The sequence below is a fragment of the Herpailurus yagouaroundi genome, unplaced genomic scaffold (genome assembly GCF_014898765.1).
Source record: "Herpailurus yagouaroundi ecotype Mexico unplaced genomic scaffold, PumYag 139, whole genome shotgun sequence".
Lineage (NCBI taxonomy): Eukaryota > Metazoa > Chordata > Mammalia > Carnivora > Felidae > Herpailurus > Herpailurus yagouaroundi.
Window position 1 is genome coordinate 46,964,407 of NW_024412394.1, and position 27,237 is coordinate 46,991,643.

The 27,237-nt window shown below is 37.5% G+C and overlaps 1 protein-coding gene across 3 annotated transcripts in view; it reads left to right on the top strand.

The window, feature by feature from the left end:
• The window catches only part of ZNF292 (zinc finger protein 292), a 96,384-nt gene extending 78,468 nt beyond the window's left edge, over window positions 1-17,916 (top strand). For all 3 annotated transcript variants that reach the window (XM_040474104.1, XM_040474105.1, XM_040474106.1), the window contains 2 exons: window positions 37-178; window positions 8,407-17,916. In XM_040474104.1, coding sequence (XP_040330038.1) covers window positions 37-178; window positions 8,407-15,561 — 7,297 coding nt within the window. In that variant the 3' untranslated portion in view covers window positions 15,562-17,916. The remainder of the gene's footprint in view (window positions 1-36; window positions 179-8,406) is intronic.
• Window positions 17,917-27,237: the final 9,321 nt, after the last annotated feature.

Below are 27,237 nucleotides of genomic sequence, written 5' to 3' on the forward strand. Positions count from 1 at the left end.
TTATTGTTCCAACTTATTTTTTTTTCTTTATTTTAGGGAACTCACTCTCTTTTGGAGTAAATTACAGCAAAGAGTAGAACCATCTATACAAGTGTACCTAGAAAGATGTCGTCAGCTTTCTCTGTTAACCAAGACGGTATATCACATTTTCTTCCTGATTAAAGTTATTAATTCTGAGGTAAGAACAATCAAGCTATTTTTTCTTAATTTAAGATACATAAATAATCTTTAATAAAAGACATTATTTTGGCACTTCTTCCAGTGATTTTTGTTTATTTCATTTAGAGTTTTCAACATTGCTTTCCTTATTAGTCTAATAATAGAGATTTGCTATAGAGAAACTTAAAAATGCAAATGAGAGCCAGAGTCTTGCTCTTGGCCTGAAGAAAAGTAATATTCTAGTATTTTATCATTCTATAATTTTTACTCCTATGTGTTCTGCTGTTTTGATAGTTTGGCTCTGTAGAGATTTAGAAAGTGTGAAGAGAAATGGAGAGATAGCTTCCTTTGTTGGTAGTTTGGCAGATTACATTGTCTAAAAATCCTTTTTCTACAAAATGCCCCAAAATACTTGATGACATAAACATTTCTATTGATGTATAGCATCTGAGATTGCATGAATGTTAGGGAGGGGAAATCCTTAGGCTCAAAATGAAGAAGAACCTAAAAACTGGAGCAGAAAGCTTGAGTTGATGCTGGGCCCCTCCTGGCTTGGGTGGGGATTAGGGTATGTTACTACTTGTGGTAACTAAGGGGTTTGAGTTTTAATATGCACATGGGGGTAGGAGATAGCTTTATGGGGATAGGAGATAAGATCTTGGGCTCGGCCCTCTCATGTTAGGGAGCTGAAAGTGAGTTCCCCTGTCCCCCTTCCCCTCCCCAACCTTGAAGTCCTACAATTTCACTGAAAAAGTAGACTAGAAAAATACTACTTTTTATTTAACACAGATAGATGATAGGAAACTTTGTGCATGTCCAACTGGGCTGTGGGTCACAGAAGGAAAAAAGTTTTCTTTAAGCAGTTGTACCCATAGGTCTATCCTTACACAGATTTGGGGTCCAGATTTACCCTGTCTGTATAGTCCAGAAATCCCCATGCTGAATAAGTAATGTTGAAGAAGGTAAGGATGGAACTGGGCTGGTAACAGCTGGGATACCTGGCAGAAGCAAATGCAGAACTTTGGAGGGACATACCCTCAATGTAGGATTCTTAGATAAAGCCCTGCTTAAGATGAGTTTGTGATCAAGATTTACAGAACATGAAGCAGTTTGTCATGAGGGAATTCTGTCAGAGAGAAGTAACAATAGGATTAAACATGAAAGGATAGAAACTATAAATTACATATATTTGTAGACATAAGTATATTTAACCACCAAGATTTATAAAGCATGTGAAACAACATGACATGACTAAATTTCAGTAGACAAAAAGAATAGAATTATTTGCCTAGTAGTTTAACACAATTATGGAAAATTCTATAAAATACATGTATTTAAAGACCTAAAATAAGGGATTGAAGTATAAGAAAGACACTATCAAAATGATCAGATTTTAAAGAGTCAGAAGAACTTTTGCAAATAAAACACAAGTCATTGAAATGAAAACATTTAATAAGTAGATTAAACAAATTAAATACAACTGAAGAGGCATGTAATAATCAGAGGTTGCCTATGTGTTTCCATTTATTTATTTAAATTGGAATCCAAATTTTATAAGATTAATTTATTTTCTTATAGCATAACCCTTGCAGTAATGCAGTTGGTTCCTATTTTAAATGTACACAGAAGACACTTTCCATAGTTGCTACGTTGCATAGAATGGGATGCCAAACAGTGTTTAGGAATCCTTACAATCTGGTGTGCAGCATGACAAGAAGTATTTTTTAATTCATGTGTAGTTTTGTTTTTTTTTTTTTGAAAGGAGGGACCGAAAGATACTCTTCTGTCCCCCTTTAAAAGTAACTTTTTAAACCTGTAGTTGGTCCATAAATTTTACACATATCTTCACTTTTTCTCCTGAAATAATTTCTTTTCAGGAGAAAAGAATTTCTCTCAAAGGACAGGAATGAGTCCTGCTTTCCAGTTTTTCCTCTGTCAGCCTTGTTAATTCATTCTGATTTTCCATTTTCTATATTGTAGTGTTGCAGTTAAAAGAAAATGAACTTACAATAGTAAGTTTCTTAAAAAATTAATGTGCAATTTTAAAACATAGGTTGTGCCACTAGTGGCTTTATGTCTCACTTAAAGAACAGTGTAGCAAAGTAGAAGGAGCTTGAAATCAGAAGCCAGACAAATTGGGTATGAAACTTGATGTTCTGTTGACCACCTGTTAACTCTAACCACTTTGTGTTACATTTTTTAAAATTTTATTTTCATTTTTATTTATTTTGACAGGAGAGAGAATCTTAAGCAGGCGCCATGCTGAGCATGGAGCTCGATCCCATGATCATATGATCATGACCTGAGCTGAAATCAAGAGTCAGATGCTCAGCTGACTGAGTGACCCAAGCACCCCTCATTCCTTAATTAGATTAATTAAGGACGTTAAGTAAAAGTGACTCTCCTCCGTCAAACTTACACCCCACTTAGAAGGAGATTGTGTTGGAGAGGGGAAGAACTTGGACAAGAGCTACACTGTGCATTGTCATAGCCAGTAGCCACATTTTAGGGGCTCAGTAGCTCCATGTGGCTAGTGACTACCATATTGAATAGTATAAAAAAGACTTCCATCATCACAGTTCTGTTGAGTAGTGCCTTTCTGGAGAGACTTTGGATTCAGAAGTAAAGCACCTATATAAAACACTTAAAAGCATGAATAATAGCTTAGAGAGTTGGTCAGGGGAGCACACCTACTGACAAGAATAACTTGCAACTTGCTAATTACTCTGCCCCAAAAATCTTGTTTCCCATTCCATAAAAATTTTTTCCCTTTGTTTTTTACTTTTTGAAATCTGATCAAGCAGAGGTTTTATCTTAAAACTAGAATCCTAGATTATTATTAAGGACCAAAAGAGACCTTAAAATTAATGCTATAGTGACTAGGTTCTAGTAAAACTTCTCAGTTTTCACATGATGCAATTTAGTCTCAAGGTCAGTGATTTTGGTTACCTGGTGGCCCTTTTTAAAAATTCCAGGAGTGGGGCGCCTGGGTGGCTCAGTCGGTTAAGCGTCCAACTTCAGCTCAGGTCACAATCTCGTGGTCCATGAGTTCGAGCCCCGCGTCAGGCTCTGGGCTGACAGCTCAGAGCCTGGAGCCTGTTTCAGATTCTGTGTCTCCCTCTCTCTGACCCTCCCCCGTTCATGCTCTGTCTCTCTCTGTCTCAAAAATAAATAAACTTAAAAAAAAAAAAATCCAAGAGTTAGGGGCACCTGGGTAGCTCAGTTGGTTGAGCATCTGACTCTTGATTTTGACTCAGGTCATGATCCTGGGGTCATGGGAGCCTGCTTAAGATTCATTCTCATTCTCTCTTTCTCTCTCTGCCTCTGTTCCCCGCTTGTACACACTCTCTGTCTCTAAAATAAATTTAAAAATAAATAAATGAATTTAAAAAACACAATTCCAGGGTTTGTTGAAGACTGTTGGCCAGTTTATTCATGCTTTTTCCTAGACCCTTGAAATTAAAAGGTTGAAAAATATGGCACTGGGGCGCCTGGGTGGTGCAGTCGGTTAAGCGTCCGACTTCAGCCAGGTCACGATCTCGCGGTCCGTGAGTTCGAGCCCCGCGTCGGGCTCTGGGCTGACGGCTCAGAGCCTGGAGCCTGCTTCTGATTCTGTGTCTCCCTCTCTCTCTGCCCCTCCCCCGTTCATGCTCTGTCTCTCTCTGTCCCAAAAATAAAAAAATAAAAACGTTGAAAAAAAAAAATTAAAAAAAAAAAAAAAAAAAGAAAAATATAGCACTATTGCACTATAGCACTCAGTCTATTGATGGAGACACACAAACATGTGGGCCATCCAACCCACTTGTCTGTTTTGACTGAGTGATAGCCAGACAGAATGGGAGGGGAAAGTGTCCCTAGTATTAGAAAAAGCATGTAAAGTAGTGTGAAGAAAAAACTTCTCTTTTCTTCGCTACTCACTGAATACTTCTGTTCATCAAATGTGTGGGGGTTTTCTTCACATCAAACAATTCTCTGGACACCAGCTGGGTATCCTACAATTTAATTCTGACACTATTTACCTGGAGGTAGCACAGATCTCACAGATTAAGTGCCCAATCCCACAAGACTGACACACACACACACACACACACACACACACACACACACACACAACCCCTTTCAGATGCTAATCACAGGTCCAGTTTGTCACTTGTGCTTCTGACCAACTGGCTGAAATCAGAAGTTCCTACAATATCTTTCCCTAGATTTGATTAGTTTGCTAGAGTGGCTCACAGAATTCAGGAAGACAATTTACCTGCTAGCTTACTGGTTTGTTGTAAAAGGATACAACTTAGAAAGTGCAAGATGAAAGAGATGCTCAGGGCAAAGTATGGGGCAAAGGGCAAGCTGCCTCCCCAGATCTCTGCATGTTTACCAGTGCAGAAGGTCCCTGAACCCTGTTCTTTTTGGGTTTTTACAGAGGCTTCATTACATAAGCACAGTTGATCAAATCATTGGCCAGTGTTGGTGATTGATTCAGAACCCAGCATCTCTCCCTCCCTTGGAGGTGGGGGTGGGGGCAAGACCTGAAAGTTCCAACCCTCTAATTACAAGTTTGTTCCCCTGACTACCAGACACCATCCGGTGGTTATCTGGGGGCTCTCCAGAAATCCCCTCATTAACAAACTCCTTTGTGGTTAAAAGGTCCTTATTAATAGCAACACCTGTTTCATGGTTTAAGGCTCTGGAGCTATTTTAGGAGCTGGGAACAAAAGGTTCCCTTATAGCTCTTATCATTTAGGAAATTACCAAGGTTTTAGGACTATGTGCTGGGAGCCCTGGATGAAAAAAATATATATGTATTTCTTATATCACAGTATCACAAGTGGTATCAAGCAAATGAGAGAATGGCATATTTTGGGATCTACAGTTAGCTTAGTTTACCTGCAGTATAGGCTATTTGGGTGTTGGGCAAAAGATAAAAGATGAGTCTAGACCAGATGAGGCATAGGTAGGATTGTTAAGACCTTTTTGTATTACCAATTAAGAATATATATTTAATTCTGAAATATAAAGGTAACCATTTAAGAATTTTAAAGCAGGGTAAGACATGGTATGCACGGATGGAGAAGAGCTGAATAGGATGTTCACGGGGAAACTAACCAGTCTATAAGCCTTAAGTAGCTTTGGGTCAAGGACACTAGGCAGTCAGAGGAGAGGAACAGAGAAGTGGAGGCAGGGGGGTGGATACCAAATATAAAACCTTGTCTTTTTCAGAAGGTTGCCTGGCGCTGGACCACTGTCTGGGGGCGGCGGGAAGGGGGTGGGTCTCTATTCCTCCCTCTGAGTTTTTAGCACTTAGCTTTCTTCTGTTCCTGTGACTCTTAAATTCAGGCTGGTGCTATCAGTACTTTTATTAACTAATGTTATTGATTAAGTACATTATTATAGGCTAATTTCTTCTTTAATCACATACTTATGGAAAATTGTGAATTCAGACTCATCTTTAAAAACCCTTATTATAGGTGGCTCAGTCAGTTAAGTGACTTTGGCTCAGGTCACGATCTTGTGGTCCATGAGTTCAAGCCCTGTGTTGGGCTCTGTGCTGACAGCTCAGAGCCTGGAGCCTGCTTGGGATTCTGTGTCTCCCTCTCTTTCTGTTCCTTTCCCACTTGCATTCTGTCTCTGTCTCTCTCTCTCTCTCAAAAAAAAAAAAAAAAAAAGATTTAAAAAAAATTAAAAAATAGTAAATATAAAATAAAATTAATAAAAAAAAAAAAAAACCCCACCATTATAAGGACACCTGGATGGCTCATTCGGCTAGGCAACAGACACTTGATCTCAGCTCAGGTCTTGATTTCAGGGTTGGGAGTTAAAGCCCTGCATTGGGCTCCATGTTGGGTATGGAGCCTACTTAAAAAATAAATAAAATTTAAAAATTAATAAAAAATAAAAACACTTGTTATATAACAAGTTTATGATTTGAATATCGCCTGTAAACTTAATTTTCAATCACACACACACACGCAAATATGAAAACTCAAAAGAATAAAAATTTTGTTGTACTTCTGTTGGCATCATTTAAGGTTTCACATTTAATTACACAACATTAAGATGTTTTTAAAGCAAATTTATTCAAAGCCATTTGCTCTTAATGAGTTGAAATGAACCCTTGAATCCATGAGCCGACTGTATTAGGATAGAACTGTCAGTTGAGTTTCTCTCTGAAATAATTTTAGTTGCATTTTCTAAGCAATAAGTAAAATTTTTGAATCCACTTTTGTCATTTATAGAGAAAGAGATCAACATTCACGTGACGGAATAGTTACAGTCAGCTTCATCAGAGTAGGTGTCCTTCATCCACAAAACCCCTATATCCTGAATCCTTTCTTACTTTCTTTCTCTACCATTTCCTGAATTTTCTAAATAATTACAACCTTTTTCAGAATTCTCATCCCCTACATATTTACTAGTCCTTTTGATATGTGCTTTCATCATCACTTGTGCATTATTAGAAGTAGCCCCTAAGTCATGTAACAGAGGTGCAAATGTTTTTTACTACAAAAGTTTTCTGGCTCAGATTTATCTCAGAATAGTATAAAATAACTATACAGGTTTGATATGAAAGCTAGAGACAACCATATGGTCCCAGTTCTCTCCTAGTTGTCCTTTCTTCACTGTCACTTTTAAGAATATAGGTCAGGCACCTGGGTGGCTCAGTCACTTGAGCATCTGACTTCGGTTCAGGTCATGATCTTGCAGTCAGTGAGTTCGAGACCCATGTTGGGCTCTGTGCTGACAGCTCAGAGCCTGGAGCCTGCTTCAGATTCTTTATCTCCCTCTCTCTTTGCCCCTTCCCTGCTCATCCTCTGTCTCTCTCTCAAAAATAAACAAACATTAAAAAAAAATTTAATAGGTCTCATATCTATTTTTGTCCATTTTCTTCTTGGTCTTTGTGTCCTTGCTTTTCCTAAAGTCAAGACCAATTTATCTTCCCCTCACTTTCCTTTTGGCTCATGAATCTAAGCTTCTGTTTTAGTAAAAAAACAAAAAGCTTTATTTCCTTCTTAGTCTGTGAAAATACAGACCCTATCAGCTTTTTTTAACTTATTTTTTTCTTGCCTTTTGATCCTATATAACATATATTCCATTCCCATGAACGTGGCCACACCTTACAGCTGGCTTATTTCTTATATTTATGTTCTCCTTAGTCTTTAAAAACCCATTTTTTTTATCTCTTCACTTCATATATCTTCAAATAACTTTTACCTTCATTACTGCTGTCTTGTAATAATAGTTCAGGATGCTAATTCAGGGACTCCTAGGTGGCCCAGTCAGTTCAGCATCCAACTCTTGATTTCAGCTCAGGTTATGTGATTTCAATTTGTGAGTTTGAGCCCCATGTCAGGCTCTACGCTGACAGCGTGGAGCCTGCTTAGGATTCTCTCTCTCCCTCTCTCTCTGTCCCTCCCCTGCTCGCTCTCTCTCTCTCTCTCTCTCTCTCACACACACACACACACACACTCTCTCTCTCTCTCTCTCTCTCTCAAAATAAATAAACTTTAAAAAATGCTAATTCAAAAGGAAAAAACATTTATTGTGTCTCCTTCTACTCATTTTTAAGATGGTTCAGCAGCAAGGTAGGTGATTTGGCATTCAGCCAATGTATTATAGAACTACAACCCCTTCCTCCATGAAGGGTCAGATTAGTCTGTTAAAAGTGAAAATCTCCTTTCATTACTAGTAAGTTAGGAAATAGGGGGACATTCTCAGTTCTGTAATTGGATTAAGAGTTTTTTTATTTCAGAAGGACTGTAAATACAAAGTTAAGAAATGAAATTTGTGATAGAGTTGACATTTATCGATCACTTCCTATGTGCCAGACGTTATACTATAGCAGATACTTTAAATACATAATATTCACTAATACAGCAGTTTTATGAAGTTTGTGTTGTTTTGATCTGTCTTTTATAAGTGGGCTATGAACGGTTAGAGATGGTAATAACTTCCAAGTTTACCTAGCTGTATTAGATGATTTTATACCCAGGTCTTGTCTTAGTTCCCAGTGCTTATCCATTTTCTGCTATTCTTTATAATTCATTTTACACACACACACACACACACACACACACACACACACACACACACACGGCTAAGCTACGATGCTTTAGAAGAGGCAGTTTTTCATATGTTGCTATTTGCAAAATTTGAGAAAAGCAAACCTCAATTTAAAAATAACCAAATTCACTTATAAGGGTTGGTTAAGTATAAATTGACATTTGACATTTCTTGTTTGCTTTTTCACAGACTGAAGGGGCTGGACTTGCCACCTGTATAGAACTATGTGTAAAAGCCCTTCGTTTGGAATCTACAGAAAATACTGAAGTGAAAATATCTATTTGCAAGACCATTTCCTGCTTGTTGCCTGATGATCTGGAAGTTAAACGTGCTTGTCAACTGAGTGAATTTCTTCTTGAGCCTACAGTAGATGCATATTATGCTGTGGAAATGTTGTATAACCAGCCAGATCAGAAATATGATGAAGAAAATCTTCCAATACCAAATTCTCTACGCTGTGAGCTCTTACTGGTATTGAAAACTCAGTGGCCCTTTGATCCAGAATTCTGGGATTGGAAAACCTTAAAACGACAATGTCTTGCATTAATGGGGGAAGAAGCATCCATTGTGTCTTCAATAGATGAACTAAACGACAGTGAAGTTTATGAGAAAGCAGTAGACTACCAGGAAGAGATAAAAGAAACTTCTATGAATGGACTTTCTGGTGGAGTTGGTGCTAATTCTGGCCTTCTCAAAGACATCTGTGATGAAAAGCAGAAGAAGAGAGAGATAAAACAATTAAGAGAGAGAGGATTTATATCTGCTAGGTTTAGGAATTGGCAAGCCTACATGCAGTATTGTGTGTTGTGTGACAAAGAATTCCTTGGTCATAGAATAGTACGACATGCTCAAAAACATTACAAAGATGGGATTTACAGTTGCCCTATATGTGCAAAGAACTTCAATTCTAAAGAAACTTTTGTCCCTCATGTCACATTGCATGTTAAACAATCTAGTAAAGAGAGACTAGCAGCTATGAAACCATTAAGAAGATTGGGGAGGCCACCTAAGATCACAACTACCAATGAGAATCAAAAGACTAATGCTGTGACCAAGCAGGAACAGCGGCCTATAAAAAAGAATAGTCTCTATTCAACAGATTTCATAGTATTTAATGACAATGATGGTTCAGATGATGAGAATGATGACAAAGATAAATCTTACGAGCCAGAAGTGATCCCAGTCCAGAAACCAGTACCTGTTAATGAATTTAATTGCCCTGTAACTTTTTGTAAAAAGGGCTTTAAGTACTTTAAAAATTTAATCGCTCATGTAAAGGGACATAAGGATAATGAAGATGCCAAGCGCTTTCTTGAAATGCAAAGCAAAAAAGTTATTTGCCAATACTGTAGACGGCATTTTGTAAGTGTTACTCATCTTAATGATCACCTACAAATGCACTGTGGCAGTAAACCATATATCTGTATACAGATGAAATGTAAGGCTGGTTTTAATAGTTACGCAGAGCTCTTAACACACCGAAAGGAACATCAAGTCTTTAGAGCGAAATGTATGTTTCCTAAATGCGGCAGAATTTTTTCAGAAGCTTACTTACTATATGATCATGAAGCACAGCATTATAATACCTATACTTGTAAGTTCACAGGTTGCGGTAAAGTTTATCGTTCTCAGAGTGAGCTAGAAAAGCATCTGGATGATCACAGTACTCCTGAAAAAGTGCTGCCTCCTGAAGACCAACTTAATTCATCTGGAGATTGTGTTCAGCCTTCTAAAGTGAATCAGAACACAGAAGTGAGCATTGAGAAAGAGAGGTCTATGCTTCCTTCAGAAAATAACATTGAAAACGCCTTACCAGCAGAGAGAAGTGATGCTTGGGATAAAAGCAAAACAGAATCAGCTGTGACCAAACAAGACCAGATTTCTGCATCAGAGCTCAGGCAAGCTGATGGACCATTGTCAAATGGTTTGGAAAACCCAGTGACTACTCCTCTGCTTCAGGCCAGTGAAGTGGCTGTGTCCATTAAAGTGTCCCTCAATCAGGGGATCGAGGATAACTTTGGAAAGCAAGAAAACTCAACTGTGGAAGGCACTGGTGAATCATTGGTCACAAACTTACATACACCGGTTGAAGATACTTGTAATGATTTATGTCGTCCAGGTTTTCAAGAAAGAAAAGAACAGGATTGCTTTAATGAAGCCCAGATAACTCAGAATCCTTTAGTAAATTCAGAAACCCTTAAAATAGGTGACCTTACCCCACAAAACTTAGAAAGGCAAGTGAACAACCTGATGACCTTTTCTGTGCAAAACCAGGCAGGATTTCAAAACAGTTTACCAGCTTCTAAGTTTGAATGTGGAGGTAATGTTAAAACATCATCCAGTCTTTATAATTTACCTCTTAAGACATTGGAAAGTATCACATTTGTTCCATCACAGCCCAACCCAAGTAGTTCTTTAGGAACTCCATCAGTGCCTCCAAAAGCGCCAGGTCAGAAATTCAGTTGCCAGGTTGAGGGATGTACTCGAACCTATAATTCTTCACAGAGTATTGGGAAACACATGAAGACAGCACACCCTGACCAGTATGCGGCATTTAAAATGCAGCGCAAAAGTAAAAAAGGTCAAAAATCGAACAACTTAAATACACCAAATAATGGCAAGTTTGTTTATTTTTTGCCATCACAGGTGAGCAGCTCTAACAATGCATTTTTTACACCACAGACCAAAGCCAATGGGAATCCTACTTGTTCAAATCAGTTGCAGCATGTCTCGCCTTCCATTTTTCCAGCTCATTTAGCAAGTGTGTCAGCTCCACTGTTGCCATCAGTGGAAAGTGTCATAAATCCAAATATACCTTCTCAGGATAAAAATGAACAAGGTGGTGGTATTATATGTTCCCAAATGGAAAATTTATCTACTACTGCCTTGCCAGCACAAATGGAAGATCTAACCAAAACAGTTTTGCCTTTGAATATTGACAGTGGCTCGGATCCTTTCCTTCCTTTACCTGCAGAAAGTAGTTCAATGTCTCTTTTCCCTTCACCAGCAGATAATGGGGCTAATTCTGTTTTTTCCCAGCTGGAAAATAATACAAATCATTTTTCCTCGCAGATTGAAGGAAACACCAATTCCTCCTTTCTAAAGGGAGGCAATGGTGAAAATGCAGTTTTTCCTTCGCAAGTCAATGTTGCAAATGACTTTAATAGCACCAGTGCCCAACAGTCTGCCCCTGAAAAAGTTAAAAAAGACCGTGGGCGGGGCCCAAATGGGAAGGAAAGAAAACCCAAGCACAACAAAAGGGCCAAATGGCCTGCAATTATCAGAGATGGGAAATTTATCTGTAGCAGGTGTTACAGGGCTTTTACTAATCCCAGATCTCTGGGCGGACACTTGTCTAAGCGATCTTACTGTAAACCACTGGATGGAGCAGAAATTGCTCAAGAACTTCTACAGAATAATGGACAGCCTTCTCTTCTTGCCAGCATGATTCTCTCCACAAATGCAGTAAATTTGCAGCAGCCTCAACAGTCTACCTTCAACCCAGAAGCGTGTTTTAAAGATCCATCATTCCTGCAACTTCTTGCTGCTGAAAATCGCTCATCAACATTTTTACCAAATACATTTCCCCGGACTGGTGTGACTAGCTTTAGTACCAGTGTTAGTCAAGAAGGAAGTGAAATTATTAAACAGGCTTTGGAAACTGCTGGCATTCCCAGTACGTTTGAGGGTGCTGAAATGCTTTCTCATGTTCCAGCAGGTTGTGTTTCAGATGCAGCACAAGTAAATGCAACAGTGATGCCAAACCCAGCTGTGCCACCCCTGTTGCAGACTGTATGCCACCCAAACGCCCTGCTGACAAACCAGAATAGGACACCAAACTCCAAAACTTCCTCCATTGAGGAATGCAGCAGTTTACCTGTTTTCCCAACAAATGACTTACTACTGAAGACTGTTGAAAATGGTTTGTGTTCTAGTTCATTCCCTAATTCTAGTGGGCCATCACAAAATTTTACCAGTAACAGTTCACGTGTTTCAGTTATAAGTGGTCCTCAGAACACAAGGTCTAGTCATTTAAATAAAAAGGGAAACAGTGCTTCCAAGAGAAGAAAGAAAGTTGCCCCTCCCCTAATTGCACCCAATGCTTCCCAAAACTTGGTAACAAGTGACTTGACAGCAATGGGACTTATAGCAAAGAGTATTGAGATACCAACCACTAACCTCCATTCAAATGTAATTCCAAATTGTGAGCCTCAGGGTTTGGTGGAAAACCTAGCACAGAAATTAAATAATGTTGACAATCAGTTATTTATTACTGATGTGAAAGAAAACTTTAAAACCAATCTTGAGTCCCATACGGTGTTAGCTCCTTTAACATTAAAAACTGAAAATGGGGATTCCCAAATGATGGCTTTGAATTCATGCACAACTTCAATAAATTCTGATTTGCAGATTTCTGAAGACAATGTTATACAAAACTTCGAAAAGACTCTTGAAATTATTAAAAGTGCTATGAATTCTCAAATACTAGAGGTAAAAAGTGGATCTCAGGGTGTTGGTGAAACATCACAGAATGCTCAAATAAATTATAACATTCAGCTTCCTTCAGTAAACACTGTACAAAATAGCAAGTTACCTGATTCTTCTCAGTTTTCCTCCTTCATAGGTGTATTGCCAGCAAAAAGTAACATTCCTCAGTCTGAAGTATTACATAAGGAGGATCAAATACAGGAAATTTTAGAAGGCTTACAGAAATTAAAATTAGAAAATGACCTGTCCACTCCAGCATCGCAGTGTGTACTAATAAATACATCAGTAACACTGACTCCCACTCCCATTAAGCCAATCCCAAATGTCACAGTGGTTCAGCCAGTTTCTGAAATGATAAGCAACATTCAGTTTAGTGACAAAGTTAATAAACCCTTTGTGTGTCAAAACCAAGGGTGTAATTACAGCGCTATGACAAAGGATGCTTTATTTAAGCACTATGGTAAGATTCATCAATACACTCCAGAGATGATTCTTGAAATTAAGAAGAATCAGTTGAAATTTGCTCCATTTAAATGTGTAGTGCCTACCTGCACAAAAACATTTACAAGAAATTCTAATCTCCGAGCACACTGCCAGTTGGTCCATCATTTTACAACAGAAGAAATGGTAAAGTTAAAAATAAAAAGGCCTTATGGAAGAAAATCTCAGAGTGAAAATTTGTCAGCTCCACGAATTGCACAAGTAAAAAGACAGCTAACTATGACAGAGGAAAATAAAAGGGAGTTCCAGCCTGCTTTAGAATTGGGAGCAATGAAGGAAAATGCCCTCAGTAATACAGCAGTGATCCCAGAAAAACAACTTGTAGAAAAAAAAAGTCCTGAAAAAACAGAAAGTTCTTTGCAAGTGATTACAGTTACTTCAGAACAATGTAATACAAATTCTCTCACAAACATACAAACCAAAGGGCGGAAAATTAGGAGACATAAAAAAGAAAAGGAGGAGAAAAAACGCAAGAAGCCGGTTTCCCACTCCCATGAGTTTCCAACAAGATACAGTCCTTACAGACCTTATCGATGTGTTCACCAAGGTTGCTTTGCCGCTTTCACTATACAGCAAAACTTAATTCTGCATTACCAGGCTGTCCACAAATCAGATCTACCTGCATTTTCTGCAGAGATTGAAGAGGAAAGTGAAGCTGGTAAAGAAAGTGAAGAGATTGAAACTAAACAAACTGTGAAAGAATTTCGATGTCAGGTGAGTGACTGTTCTCGAATCTTCCAAGCAATTACTGGCCTGATCCAGCACTACATGAAACTTCATGAAATGACTCCTGAGGAAATTGAAAGTATGACTGCTTCTGTGGATGTTGGGAAATTTCCATGTGACCAGTTAGAGTGTAAATCTTCATTTACTACCTACTTGAACTATGTTGTTCATCTTGAGGCAGATCATGGAATTGGGATAAAGGGAAATAAAACTGAAGAAGATGGCATATACAAGTGTGACTGTGAAGGCTGTGACCGTATATATGCAACTCGGTCAAATCTCCTCCGACACATTTTTAATAAGCATAATGACAAACATAAAGCTCATTTGATTCGGCCAAGAAGATTAACACCTGGTCAGGAAAATATATCAAGCAAGGCAAACCAAGAAAAGACAAAGTCTAAACATCGGGGTACAAAACACAGATCTGGAAAGGAAGGAATAAAAATGCCTAAGACTAAACGAAAGAAAAAAAATAATTTAGAAAACAAGACTGCGAAAATTGTGCAGATTGAAGAAAATAAACCTTATTCTCTGAAACGTGGAAAGCATGTATATTCTATAAAGGCTAGGAACGATGCCTTGTCTGAGTGTACAAGCAGATTTGTAACCCAGTATCCATGTATGATAAAGGGGTGTACGTCAGTTGTTACAAGTGAAAGCAATATAATTAGACATTATAAATGCCATAAATTATCAAAGGCATTTACATCACAACACCGTAATCTTCTCATTGTCTTCAAACGGTGTTGCAACTCACAATTAAAGGAAACTTCTGAGCAAGAAGTTGATAAGAGTGATGTGAAAAATTCTGACACATGTGTACCAGAGAGCAGTGATAACTCCAGAACTGCTACAGTTCCACAGAGGGAAACTGAAAAAAATGAAAAAGACGAAATGGATGAGCTAACAGAATTATTTATTACGAAATTAATAAACGAAGACAATGCAAGTGTGGAGACCCAAGCTCATACCTCTTCAAATGTAAGTAATAATTTTCAGGAAAGTAACCCCTGCCAGTCAGAAAAACAAAAAACAAGTAATTTGAAGAGAGTTAATAAAGAAAAAAATGTCTCCCAAAATAAAAAGAGGAAAGTTGAAAAAGCTGAACCAACATCGGCAGTTGAGTTAAGTAGCACACATAAAGAAGAAGAAACTGCTGTTGCAATTCAGACTACGGAGGAGCATCCTGCATCTTTTGACTGGAGCTCGTTTAAACCAATGGGATTTGAAGTATCATTTCTGAAGTTTCTTGAAGAGTCTGCAGTGAAGCAGAAGAAAAATTCTGACAAAGACCATCCAAATAGTGGAAATAAGAAAGGGTCCCATTCAAATTCAAGAAAAAATATTGACAAGACTGCTGTGACTAGTGGAAATCATGTATGTTCTTGTAAAGAAAGTGAAACCTTTGTACAGTTTGCCAATCCATCACAGCTTCAGTGCAGTGATAATGTAAAAATTGTTTTAGACAAGACTCTTAAAGATTGCACTGAACTTGTGTTAAAACAGCTTCAGGAAATGAAACCTACCGTCAGTCTGAAAAAACTTGAAGTACATTCAAATGATCCAGATGTGTCTGTTATGAAAGAAATTAGTTTGGGTAAAGCAACAGGGAGAGGGCAGTACTGATACCTAATGTAATATAAATACATCATTTACGGTTTTATTTTAAATAGGAAGTCATCACGCATGCTAGAATTGTGACACTTCTTCATTAATTTTTGTTGTTGACATGAATTAACCTGGCCGAAAAAAGGAAAAAAAAAAAAAAAACACATGACATTTGTCATGTAAAACTTTTTTTTTTATCCCTATGGGACTTGAGGAACAGAATCAATACTTCAGTTATTGTAAATAGTTGAGCTACACCTCAGATTTCTATCAGCCAGTTGCCCTTTCCATGAACTAATCTGAATTATCTGTGTGATTGATATGTTTCACCAGGTCACTGCTCATGTAGAACAGTACTCTGTAGATATCTTTTTTGTATATATTTATTATTGTAAATCATTTGCTGCCACCAGCAGTGTGTAAGTCTAAACTATTAAATGACACATTTATATTTGGAATTTTAATTTTTAACTAAGTGATCAAGTTTTTAAAACTGTTCTTTTATTGTTTTAAATTAAGAATTTTTCAAACTAAAAGTAGAAACTCTGCCATAGTTCATTGATTTTTACATAAAACATTTATTTACAAGATCTCAAAATTACTTTTCACAAAGTAGGCACATTGTATCAACACCTTGCTCTGCTTTGTAAATTTATCCTCTAGGAGTTGGGGATGGTATTCATGTGAAATTATAGCAGATTCTTTAGCAGTTTCCTATAGCGACAGTTTTTTTCATTGCTTCTAATTGGATATAGTTATTATGGTTCCATGAAATATAATGGAAATGTGAATAAAGAATTTACTACATCAAAGATTTTAAACATTTGGTATTAAAAAAAAATCCGTTGTGAATGTGATAGAAACTAGTAGTGTGGAGCAGTGTAAATATTTGAGGTGGTGATTTGTGAAGTAGCCCAGTATTGCCTTAAATAAAATCACATTTCATTTCTTGTTTTATACATGTGATCTTATAAAGTTTTTTTTTTCCATTTTCTGAGATTTATAGATTGGTGTATAGCTTTAAACTGTATAAACTTTTGTGGAAAGATTTTTTTAAACATTTTTATAAATCTTAAAATTGGTATCATCAAAGTGAGCCCATCTTGTGTTTATAAAATGCAAGAGTCCTTAACATTTATAATTACATAGATGAAACACTTTCTATAAGGAAGTTGGATGTTTTGATTTTACTGTTTATAGATGTTAGATTGTACAGATTTGTATTTTCCCACCATATCTAATGATACTTTTTTCATTAGATTGGTCTTCCAGAGCAGTATTAGTTGTCATAATTGATTATTTTGGTTATTCAGTATATAATTAGCTCATATAGGTTAGCTCTATTCACCATATTTATACTGTGGATTCACGGCCAGAGATAGAGGTTATTTCAGGAGAGTTTAGGACCTTCATTTGAAGTCCAACTAAGTCAGTACTGGAAACAAAACATCTTCTCAGATTTACTTTGTTTCTGTTTGCCATATATAGTAGCATTGATTTTTGACTTTGTGTTTGTTATAAACTAGTTGCATTCACAATATTATTAGCCTGAGATATTGATGATGTTGTGATAATATGAAAATGTGTATATTCCCTGTGCAACATCAGATTTGCAGGACAAATGAAGCACTTAACTGAAATTGCTGGTACTCTGAATAAATAAGCATGGTCAAGGAGTGAATTATTTTCTTTTGGAAAATATTTTTTTAAGTTTTATTGAAGTATTGTAGTTTTATTTTTAGGGCCTAATGGGTTATATTGAATAGTTGGTTTCACCTCCTTAAAGTTTATTACCAATATGCATAAAACTTGACACATTAAAATCCCTTCCCTTTGGCAAGCCCACTGTTATTTATTAAAATAAAAGTTGTTCTTATGGGTGATTAATACATGTTTTTTTTTTCTAAATTAACAATAACTTAACTCTGAATGATTTTAAAATTAAATTTTTGTTAACAACTGAATGTTTCTGTACAGTTTTCTTGGAAGTTGACCTAGCTCTTAAAGATAGGCCTTGGGCAAAACTGCCCTAAATAGTGCAGTAGCAAGTAGTTTTATTTCTGATAAATGTAGTGATGAGCCACAGTTATGTGAAAATACCAGTGGATTGGGGCTTTTCTTTTGCTCATTAGCTTAACTAGACATTTCTGTAATTGTTCTCCTACGTATCAGGAGAAAGTTTGCCAACACTGAGTTATTTTTTTTTTTTATATTCCAGGTACTGTATGCTAAAAGTAATTATGGAAGAGTGGGCTTTTTAGCATGGAACAGAAAACTCAAATTATGGTATAAAATATGAATTTATAAAACAGCATGTTGGTAAAATTTGATATGGAATGTAATGCCTAAGTATTAAAAAGGAATCATAAAGTATATATTTTTCATGGTATACTTTTCCTCAGTCTATTGTCTTGGGGTATTTTCTTCCTGTAATCTCAGTTTACCTAAGCTTTTATCGTTTAAAAATGGATTTTTTTCCCTCTTTTAAATCCAAAGAATTTGAATCTTACAGAACAGATTATTCAAAATACATCGTGTTAAGTGAAATGGTAACAGTTGGGAATTTTTCAGCAGTGTTAAATTCAGCATAGCTCAATTATTTTAAAGGGCTAGACAGAGATCAAGTTTTAGCAAGGCAATTTTTTGACTATCAGGTAAGCAAACACAGTTGCTATAGCTGTTAAGACTACTCAAATACTACAGCTAGAGATATCAAAGAGGGAATGCTCTATTTGGGGGAGGGTATTAATGAAAGTTTTTGTAGAAAAGATCAGTCTTGAGAGAGAAATGAATGAAGAGTCCTTGGATGGTCATAGGGGAAATGGGAATTCTACGTATGGAGAAATGATGAAGCAACATAGTGCATTTGCAGTATTGCAAGTGGTCTATGTGGGAAGATAGGGGGTTGGAGAAGCTGAAGAGGCAAATGGGCCAGATCATGAAGGTTCTTGTGTGCCATAAAGTTTTCAGTTTTGATTAAGTGGTTACTGAATGTGTTTAAGTTGAACAGTTTGATCAGATACCAATTTTAGACAATTGGCATTGTATAGAGGGTAGATTGGATAAGTTGAGACTAAAAGCAGAGAGACTTGAGGCAAAAAAAAAAAAAAAAAAATTGTGGAGGCCAGAAGAAAAAATGTTAACAGTTGAGAAAGAGTAGAGCAGTAAGACAACCTTTTTCAAAATGTTTATTGTAGTGAAATACCAGCAGGTTGGAAGGTGAAGTCTGTAGTCAAAGTTTTCTAAACTGCATGTTATAGCTCCCTCTTAATCCAGTGAACATTAGTATATTCAAGTTCTGTACAGAAAACATGTTAACTGTTAAAGTGGGAGTTTTTCAGGCTTAACTGACAATGGAAATATTTTTCATTTTAAATATTAATACTTAGGTGTATCCTACTGACTTAGTGTTCTAAGGAATACACTTTAGGAACTGCTCCTCTAAAATGGCATTTTATTAAACCAGGGCTGAAAATCAGCAGGTGTGTGCACCAAAGCAGCTGTATTGGCTGTTTACAAATGGTGATTTTTTTTTCCAATTGGCCAGTTTAACTGTTCTAATTGATTGATAAGTTTCACATGTCTTTTTATAGCTTTTTAATTTTTTTATTTTAAGTAGGCCTCACTCCCAGCTTGGAGCCCATTGCAGGGCTTGAACTCACGATCCTGAGATCAAGACCTGAGCTGAGATCAAGAGTCAGACACTTAACCGACTGAGCCACCCAGTGCTCCTAGTGTTTTTAATTTTTATATTATTATCTGTGCCTCCCAACACTACCTCTCAATGAACAAAATGATAGTGTCTGTTTTATTCCTCAGTGATTTTGCTTGTTAGAGGTGCTTCATTTCCGTGATCTCCCCATAAGTGCGATCCCTATACCTTGCTGTAATCAAAACATGTATCACTTCCTTAACTGGAATTCAGATTCTCTTTGTCCAGCCACAAACTTCTAGTTCACCTGCTCGAGATATCTCCACTAAAAAATACTTCTACCTCATTACAGTTAATCAGTTAATCCTACCACCTGCTCACTATTCATCAGCTCACCCTGTCCTCAACTTGTCCTACTTAGACTAGATCCCATTGTTACATGAATTCCTTTGCACATATTCTCACACCATGCCCCACTCTGTCATGATTTGGAACAATTTCAGAAACCTGTCTGCTCTTGAGCAGTTGGATGGGGAGAAATTACTACAGTAGGCAAGTTTATAATCTCAAAGAGGCTCAAAACTGGCAGTTTTTATGCATTTTTATTGTAATAACTTGGTTCCACAAACTTAAATGACTTATATGCTTTTTTGCCCCAATTTTCCTATTCCCCTCATCTTTGACCTTTTAATCATATTTTACCAAGAAAGTACAAAAATGTGACAGGAATTTTCTCCACTTTTCACCACCAAATTTATAAACCCAATCTGTATCTGCACTATTATCAAAAATCCTTCCTTCCTCACCCCAAAAACTTTCAGTTAACTACTCTTTTCATCAGACTTTCTCTTACTAGATCATTTTCAACAATTTATACTTGTGCCCTCGTAGCTTCTATTCTTATAAGTAGAGGGTGGGGAGGGTGATCACTTGATTCCATCTAATGATAACCCATTTTATTTGGTTTATATCTAGTCTGAGTTGTCTCTTCAAACCTTTCATTCTCATTTACTACCACATTATGTATCCCCACAACTGCTCTGAAGTTGCTGTCCTCAGGATCACCATTCTCCATGCTGCCCTATCCTTTTCTGCTCTCACCCACTGTCTCAGGAGCATCCAGCAGGGTTGATGACGTACTCCTGAAATACTCACTCTTGGTTTTCTCTTTACCTCTTCTGGCTGCTCCATCACTGACTCCAACCCTAACTCCTCTCTCAATACCTAAACTTGGCTTAGTGTGTGTGTGTGTGTGTGTGTGTGTGTGTGTGTTTCCACTCTAGATTTAGTCCATTCTCTGGAGTTCAGTATGAATGTACCTGTCACACCACATTTATACCTCTAACACCAAACTTCATAGTTCCAGGCTTGTGTTTTCAACTGCCTACCTCATAGTTAAACATATTACCTCCAAATCATTATTTCTTTCCCCACCTCACCTTCAATCTATTCCTCTCCCAGTATTCCTTATCTGGATAAGTGAAATCAATACCTAGGTTTCTCAAGCTAAGTTCTTTAATGCTGTTATAGTAGCCAATTCATGCCCTTTCCCTATGTTTTTGGTCACAAGTATAGTCCTTTTTACCTCAAGCAAAAAGGAACTCTTCCACTTCTTCACCATCACTTCTTCCCTACCCACCATAATATCGTTCTTAAGAGCTTTCTTCCAGAATATTACCCACCAAACACGTTAAAATTTTAAAGTAATTTTAGTGGCTCTGGGGGTGAGTGGGTGGAGAAGGGACATTCTTTTTCTTCACACTGCCCTTTGAATTAAAAAAAGAAAAATGTTTTACTATGATGCCTGCCTATCTTTTTCTAAGTACATCGTTTTGCTCTCCTTTTGCCCATTGTGTTCTAGCCACATAGGTTACTTTTGAGTTCCTCAGACCAACCCTTGTACTCACATCGCAAGGCCCTTGTACTAGCTGTTCCTTCTGCTTGGGATACTGTAATGTACTGTGTACTGACTTACTCCTTCTTCAAGTTTTAGGCCTCTGCCCTTGTTACTGGTTACTACATTATAGCATTTACCTTCCTTGATAGCGTTTATCAGGTTGTTGTTACTACTTTTTACTCTATGCCATGGATCTAATCTGGTACCTTTAACATAGTACATACTTAGCAGTAGTAAAAATTTCTTGGATGCTTAAATGGGAGATGAAGAGAACTTGATTCTGGCTCTACTGGAGGTCAGAGTCTCCACAATTACTATAATCATTAGTGCTAAGGGCATTATAAAAATATATAATATGGTGAGAATTTGGTACTATATAGTCTGTGATGAGGGAAAGCAGTTTAGAGGCTTTTCTAGAGAGAGAAGGGGAGGGAAGTTAAAGAAAATTCCAGGCTTTTTTTTTTTTTTTTTTTTTTTTTAATTCTGGTGAGGAAGTATTCCTGTGGAAAATTCAAGGAGACCAGTTACGGAAGCTGTCCAAATTGTCCAGAAAGAGAGAATACTGTCTTGAAGAGTGATGATGGCTGAAGGAGGAAAGTGGACAGACTTGAGAGGTCTAGAATACCTGACAGAACTTGATCATGGATTATGGGAAGAGAGGAAGAGGACAGAAGTTGAGAAAAATTTCAGGTTTTTGGTTTCAATAAGTGGTTGAAGAAATCTATTTAGGTAGGTGAGGATAAAAGCAGTTTTGTGAATTGATGATTGCCTAGGGGAGTGTATAGAAAAAGACTCAGGGCTTACCTCTGAGAAACTCAGTCTTTCAAAGTAGATTAAAAGAGAAATAGGAAAAATCCTGAGACTAGTAGGATGGAACTATTTAATGGGTGTGCAGTTGTGTCACATTCTGCTAAGGAGATTGTAGTGTCCTTTGTGGATTTAGTGGTAAGAAAATCAGTAACCTTTGCCATTACTTAGAGTGGAAGTCAGTTTGAGGACTGTAGAGAGCAAGTGGAAACACCTATTTTTGGAAAGTTTGGTTGTGAAGGAGAGGAAATGATAGAATGGCAGCCGAAGGGTGCCATGGAGTCCAACCGGTTTTTCAAATAATAGGCAAATTTGAGCATATTCAGGTTCCAATGAGAAAGATTAAGATTTGAAAAAACAGCATGTAAAATTCTTAAGTTTTCCGCCTGAGTAATGTGACTGGTGATGCTGTTTACCAAGATATATGGAAGGAATAGGGTTGGAAGAAAGGTTAATACTGAGTTTGAGGTTCTTACAGGTCGTTAAGGCAGAGAAGAATAGTGATCAATTATAGGGGTCTGAAGCTACAGATGTAGACTTTAATCCTTTGAGGATAAGTATGTTGGCTTCTGTTTCATGAACATTTTGCTCCGAATCTGAGATACAGTGAGCACTTACTACATTTTGCTAGAATTGAAAGAAATAGCAAGCATGTAGGAAAAGCTAGATCACCAAGGAGAGAGCCCTGAGGAACACCAACACTTAAGGGGCAGAAGAAAAGAAACTAGCAAAGATGTTTTGGGAAGGAAGGTTTGTTTAGGTTAGGTGAGGTACAGAAATAGAGGTAAAGTTATGGGGCATTATGGAAGCTGGAGAATGATGAAGAGTAGCTGGTCCTGCCATGTGTCACTGGGTGATCGTTAAGAATAAAAAGGATACTAGAATTAACCTTTGGTGGTCATTGATCTTGAAGTTTTAGTGGATGCTAAGTAATGAATGTCTACTCATATTCAATTGAATGGTGAATGAGCTAAGGAAGTGAAGACAATGAATTAAGTATCTTGCTTGAAAGAAATAGAATTGGCCAGTGCTTGCCCTTATTTGCAGGATTTTAGGATGAGTCTTGAGTATTTGTGGATTCTGGGGAGGTACCCATTAAAGAGGTAGAAGTTTGAGTAGAAGATGGAACCTGGTCCCAAGAACGCAGGTTAGAAGTACTAGCTTTACAAAATAGAAAGGACATCTCTTAGACTCCTATTAAGTAGAAATGTTGAGCTCTTTGTCATGAAGAAAGGAAACAGAAATGTGCAGAATAGCAATCCTTGGAAAAGTAGGAAACCAAGGTTTAAATAGTGAAAGTTTGAGGTGAAGAATGGGAGAAGGAGCTAAGTAGCAGGTTTTTTATAAGGATTACTGATCAGCATTAAGGCATAGCTGAGTTAGGAGAGCATGATCATGTAGTGGCACCATCTGCATGATTATGTAGTATTTCCAATACTGTTCCTTGGTATGAATGGAGGAGGAACAAGGAAGAGGTTGGATAGTCCTGGCAGAAGTAATACATCAATGAGTTGAGTCCAATTAGGGAAGAAAACAAAGCCAAAAGAACCGAAGAAAAGAGAGCAGTCAAGGGACTGGAAGTCTTTATGTCACCAAAGAGAGAGTGTAGTGGGAATGAAGCCAAGAATTAAGTATGAAAGACCAGGGCATTGAAATTTAAAATTTTAGGAGTAATACAGCTTGCAGTGTCTGGAAATGGCAATAGTAGATTGCTGAATTAGAATGCAGATGAAAGTTGTTGGAGTTGAGAAATTTAAAGAATTTTGGTCTAAATTATTTGGTGGACTATGCACAAAAGATGCCCTTAGTAGGAACTGGGTGTAAGGAGATTGACTCAAGTGTTGAAGTCCTTTAGAGGTTTTGTCAGGGAGAGTGCCTCCAGGCTATGTGGTACGTGTAAGGAGTTTAGGGAAGTAGCTTCTTGTATACTCTTGGCCCAGAAGTCTTAGGAGATCCATATTCAGTTAAAGTTACAGAATATAAATTTGTGAAGCAGCAAAGAACAGTTTTAGAGAAAACTCTTTAAAGAGCATAATGAATAGAATTGAAAGGCATAGACAAGTCAGGGAGAGAAAGTAAAATAGTAAGGATGGTAGTGAAGGTTGTAGGGGGAGGCATCTTTAGGCTACAGTCTAACAAGAATCTGCTGTTTCTAGCTTTCCCAAGCCTAGGGTCCCATGTGTCAGGTCTGCTAATAATAGTAACAGTTAATATTTGGAAAGTCTATGTCTCGCCTAAGGGTTAACAGCTAGTGTGTGGCAGAACTGAGTGTTGAAACCACGCACACTGACATCAGAGCTTGTACATGGCTTTGTTTGGAAGACGTAGGCAGCCAAATGAGGTAACAGGTTGCTCACTGTCTATTTGGAATGATGCTGTAAAAACTGTGGTAGCTGAAGAGAATTCTCTCCCAGGCAATTAGGAGATAATTCATATATATATTGTTTACAGTTAATTTATATTGATTCCAAAGGAAAAAAAAGATGAACTTCTAGAATCAAGTCTGGAGCCATGAAGCATATAGCTGTGTTGATGAAGGAAGGGAGTACAGTAGAACAAAGGGCTTGCTACTAGAGGTCTTCATTGCAGCTGTGTACTCTTAAACCAAAGAAGCGAAGAGAGAAGGAAATAAGCAGTTGTGGAGGGGTCGAATGGTTTCTGACCAGCTCCTTTCACTTTATAGTCCGTGTGTACTGGGAGGCCTACAATCGAAACTAGTAGTCAGAGGTTTTGTTTGCTGCCGTCTCAGCTTCTAGGTTCTTGTGTTCCCCAAAATAACTATGGGCATGGCAAAAAAAAAAAAAAAAATGTTCACTAGGTAAGCTGCACTTAAATAGCGTTTAGTATGACCATCCCTAGATCCTGTAAGTACCCCCGTCACCCAGGGTAGGTTGGAGAAGAGGAATGGGGCATCAGGTTGATAATGATAGCCCTCCTTTGCTACAGTCCCTCAATAGCAGTGAAGTGTTTAAGTCACTGGGCTTTTGAGGACAATGGGTAGGTTTCAACCTGTTAAGGAGCAGGTCACACCAGGAAATTCTTATTGGAAATAGGTACCAGGAGTCACTCCTACAAGGAGAGTGCCACCCCCCTTGCCAAGCCAAAGTAACCCCTTTTATGTGGAGGCTTCAAGATGTTTACCAACACCTAAACACTTAGAGATGGGAAGGAGGATGGGATATACAGAGAATCTCTTACATACTAGCAAAACAGTTTTGCAATCAATACAGTCCAAATTTCTAATAAGTCATTTTGCCAATTGTCCCTGGTAATCTCATTATCATAAACAGCTGGTAAACTCATTATCATACTTATTTGAAAATTTTAAAACAATCCTTATTTACTAAACCTACTTATGGCTTCTTAAAGCTAGAGCATTACAAAGTTTTTCTCAAGTGTGTATGCCACTAGAATTTTCTCATCCCATGATGACAGTTGGGTGGTTGTCTAAATCGTATTTAGGCAGTTTAAAATGGAATTCTCAAATGAGCCCTGCCCCATGAGAGGAATAGAAAAAGTAGCAATCCCATTTTATAGATGAGGACAGTGATGTATGGGGAAATGTAATGACTTGTAACAACCAACCTATAAAATAGGTCTGACCCCTCTCTTAGAATGCTTTCTCTACTCTCCTGATGCTGAAAGTATTGCCATTTCAAAGCAGAAGGATGAATGTGGAGAAGGTCAGGATTTTATAGTGAAAAATTTTACTGCAAATGTGGAAGGCAGTGCAATATACTTATGAGTAAATAAGGCAGAATTATGAGTTCTGTCACATGTCGTGGCATATGTTGATGTCTTACACTTTAAAAATAGTTTTTGTTTAAATGTAGTCTATATGTTACCAGTATAAAATGAGAAACTGAAGCAATTCTAGTTTATTCCAGTAAAAGCTTGATCCTACACCAGCTCCCCAACCAAAGTTGATGAGCCAGAAGTATGAAAGGCAACAGCTGTTCTGCTAGAAGTGAAAAGACCAGAAACATCCAGAATGTTCTATATGAATATCCAGAAAAGACCAGAAACATCCAGAATGGTGTGAATCTTTCCACCACAAAATGTGGTGGGTTGTGTGTAATCATTCAGATTTTAGTTGTCAGTATTCCTGACAATGAGAGAAAATCCGAATTTGTATTTTAAAACTGTAGGCAGGAGCCCAGTATCCTATGGCCAGGATACAGTTTTTATTTTCTTTCCCTTTTCACTGGCCAAGCTATAGCATCTGTGTAGGCAGCTTTTCTCAGAAATACAACACTGAAGCAAAGGACAGAGACGTGCTCCATCTGGCAGAGTCTTCAGGTCTTTGGTACATTGAATTGGGCAGTATGTAGAGCAACAGTTGGAGTGCTGAGCAGGGAAGGAGGCTTGGGAAGCCAAAGACTGAAGTCTGGCTTTATCTATATCATAAGGGCAATAGATCATATATGTGTCAGACCTCTGAGTTCATTATATGTCAATTCATTTAATCACAACTATAGAAAGGAAGTAGCTGGTATTGGAGATAACTGTCACGGTTTTTACTCATAACCCCACCTGATTCCTCTATTCCGAGAGACCTGTGTGTTCTGAGATTAAACCTAGAATACTGCTTGAAGGAGGATTTAAATCGTAGTCACTATGGAATATATGTGCATACACACACACATATGTATACCTTCAACGGAGAAAGCAAACATTGGAGATTGTATAGTTCTGTCAGAGTGGAAAGAAAGACCATGTCACCATTCTGATTTGGTAAAATCTACATTTAAATCCTGTTACTACCTTGCTTCTACATCTTTATCAGAGGCCGTGTTCATACTGATTTCACCAAAAAAGTTACGTACACCCCTTTTCAGCAAACGTATGCATGTTCTGTTCAATAAATACTCAGATGTTTTTTAAGTACTTGTCTCTCAGAGCATATTTTTTTGATTAGGTGATTCACTTTACTTGTAGCTGTCAGCATTTGTCTTTCTGACTGTAGGTTTGTCAACTTTTGCTGGAATGAAATTGGTCTGGGAGTGAAATCGGATGTGCACCTGACTTACGTGCTGCATATAAGACAAGTTAAAAAGTGGATGTGTGAGTGTGTGGTGGTCTGATACTGAGTTGCACAGGAGTAAGAGGCCACAAGATGGCAAGCTAACATAGGAGATGTGGTATAGAGCTGAGGTCTGGAAATGGAACCAAAAATTACTTTTCCATTACTTTTTATTTGTTACAAGCTAACACAGGGGCTAAGATGTGGTGTGTCATTTATATTTTTGAATATTTATGATAAATTGAACAGTTAACTGAAGTCTAAAAATTGGGAAGTAACTATGATGTGTACGTTTTAATAGACCACCATTTATAA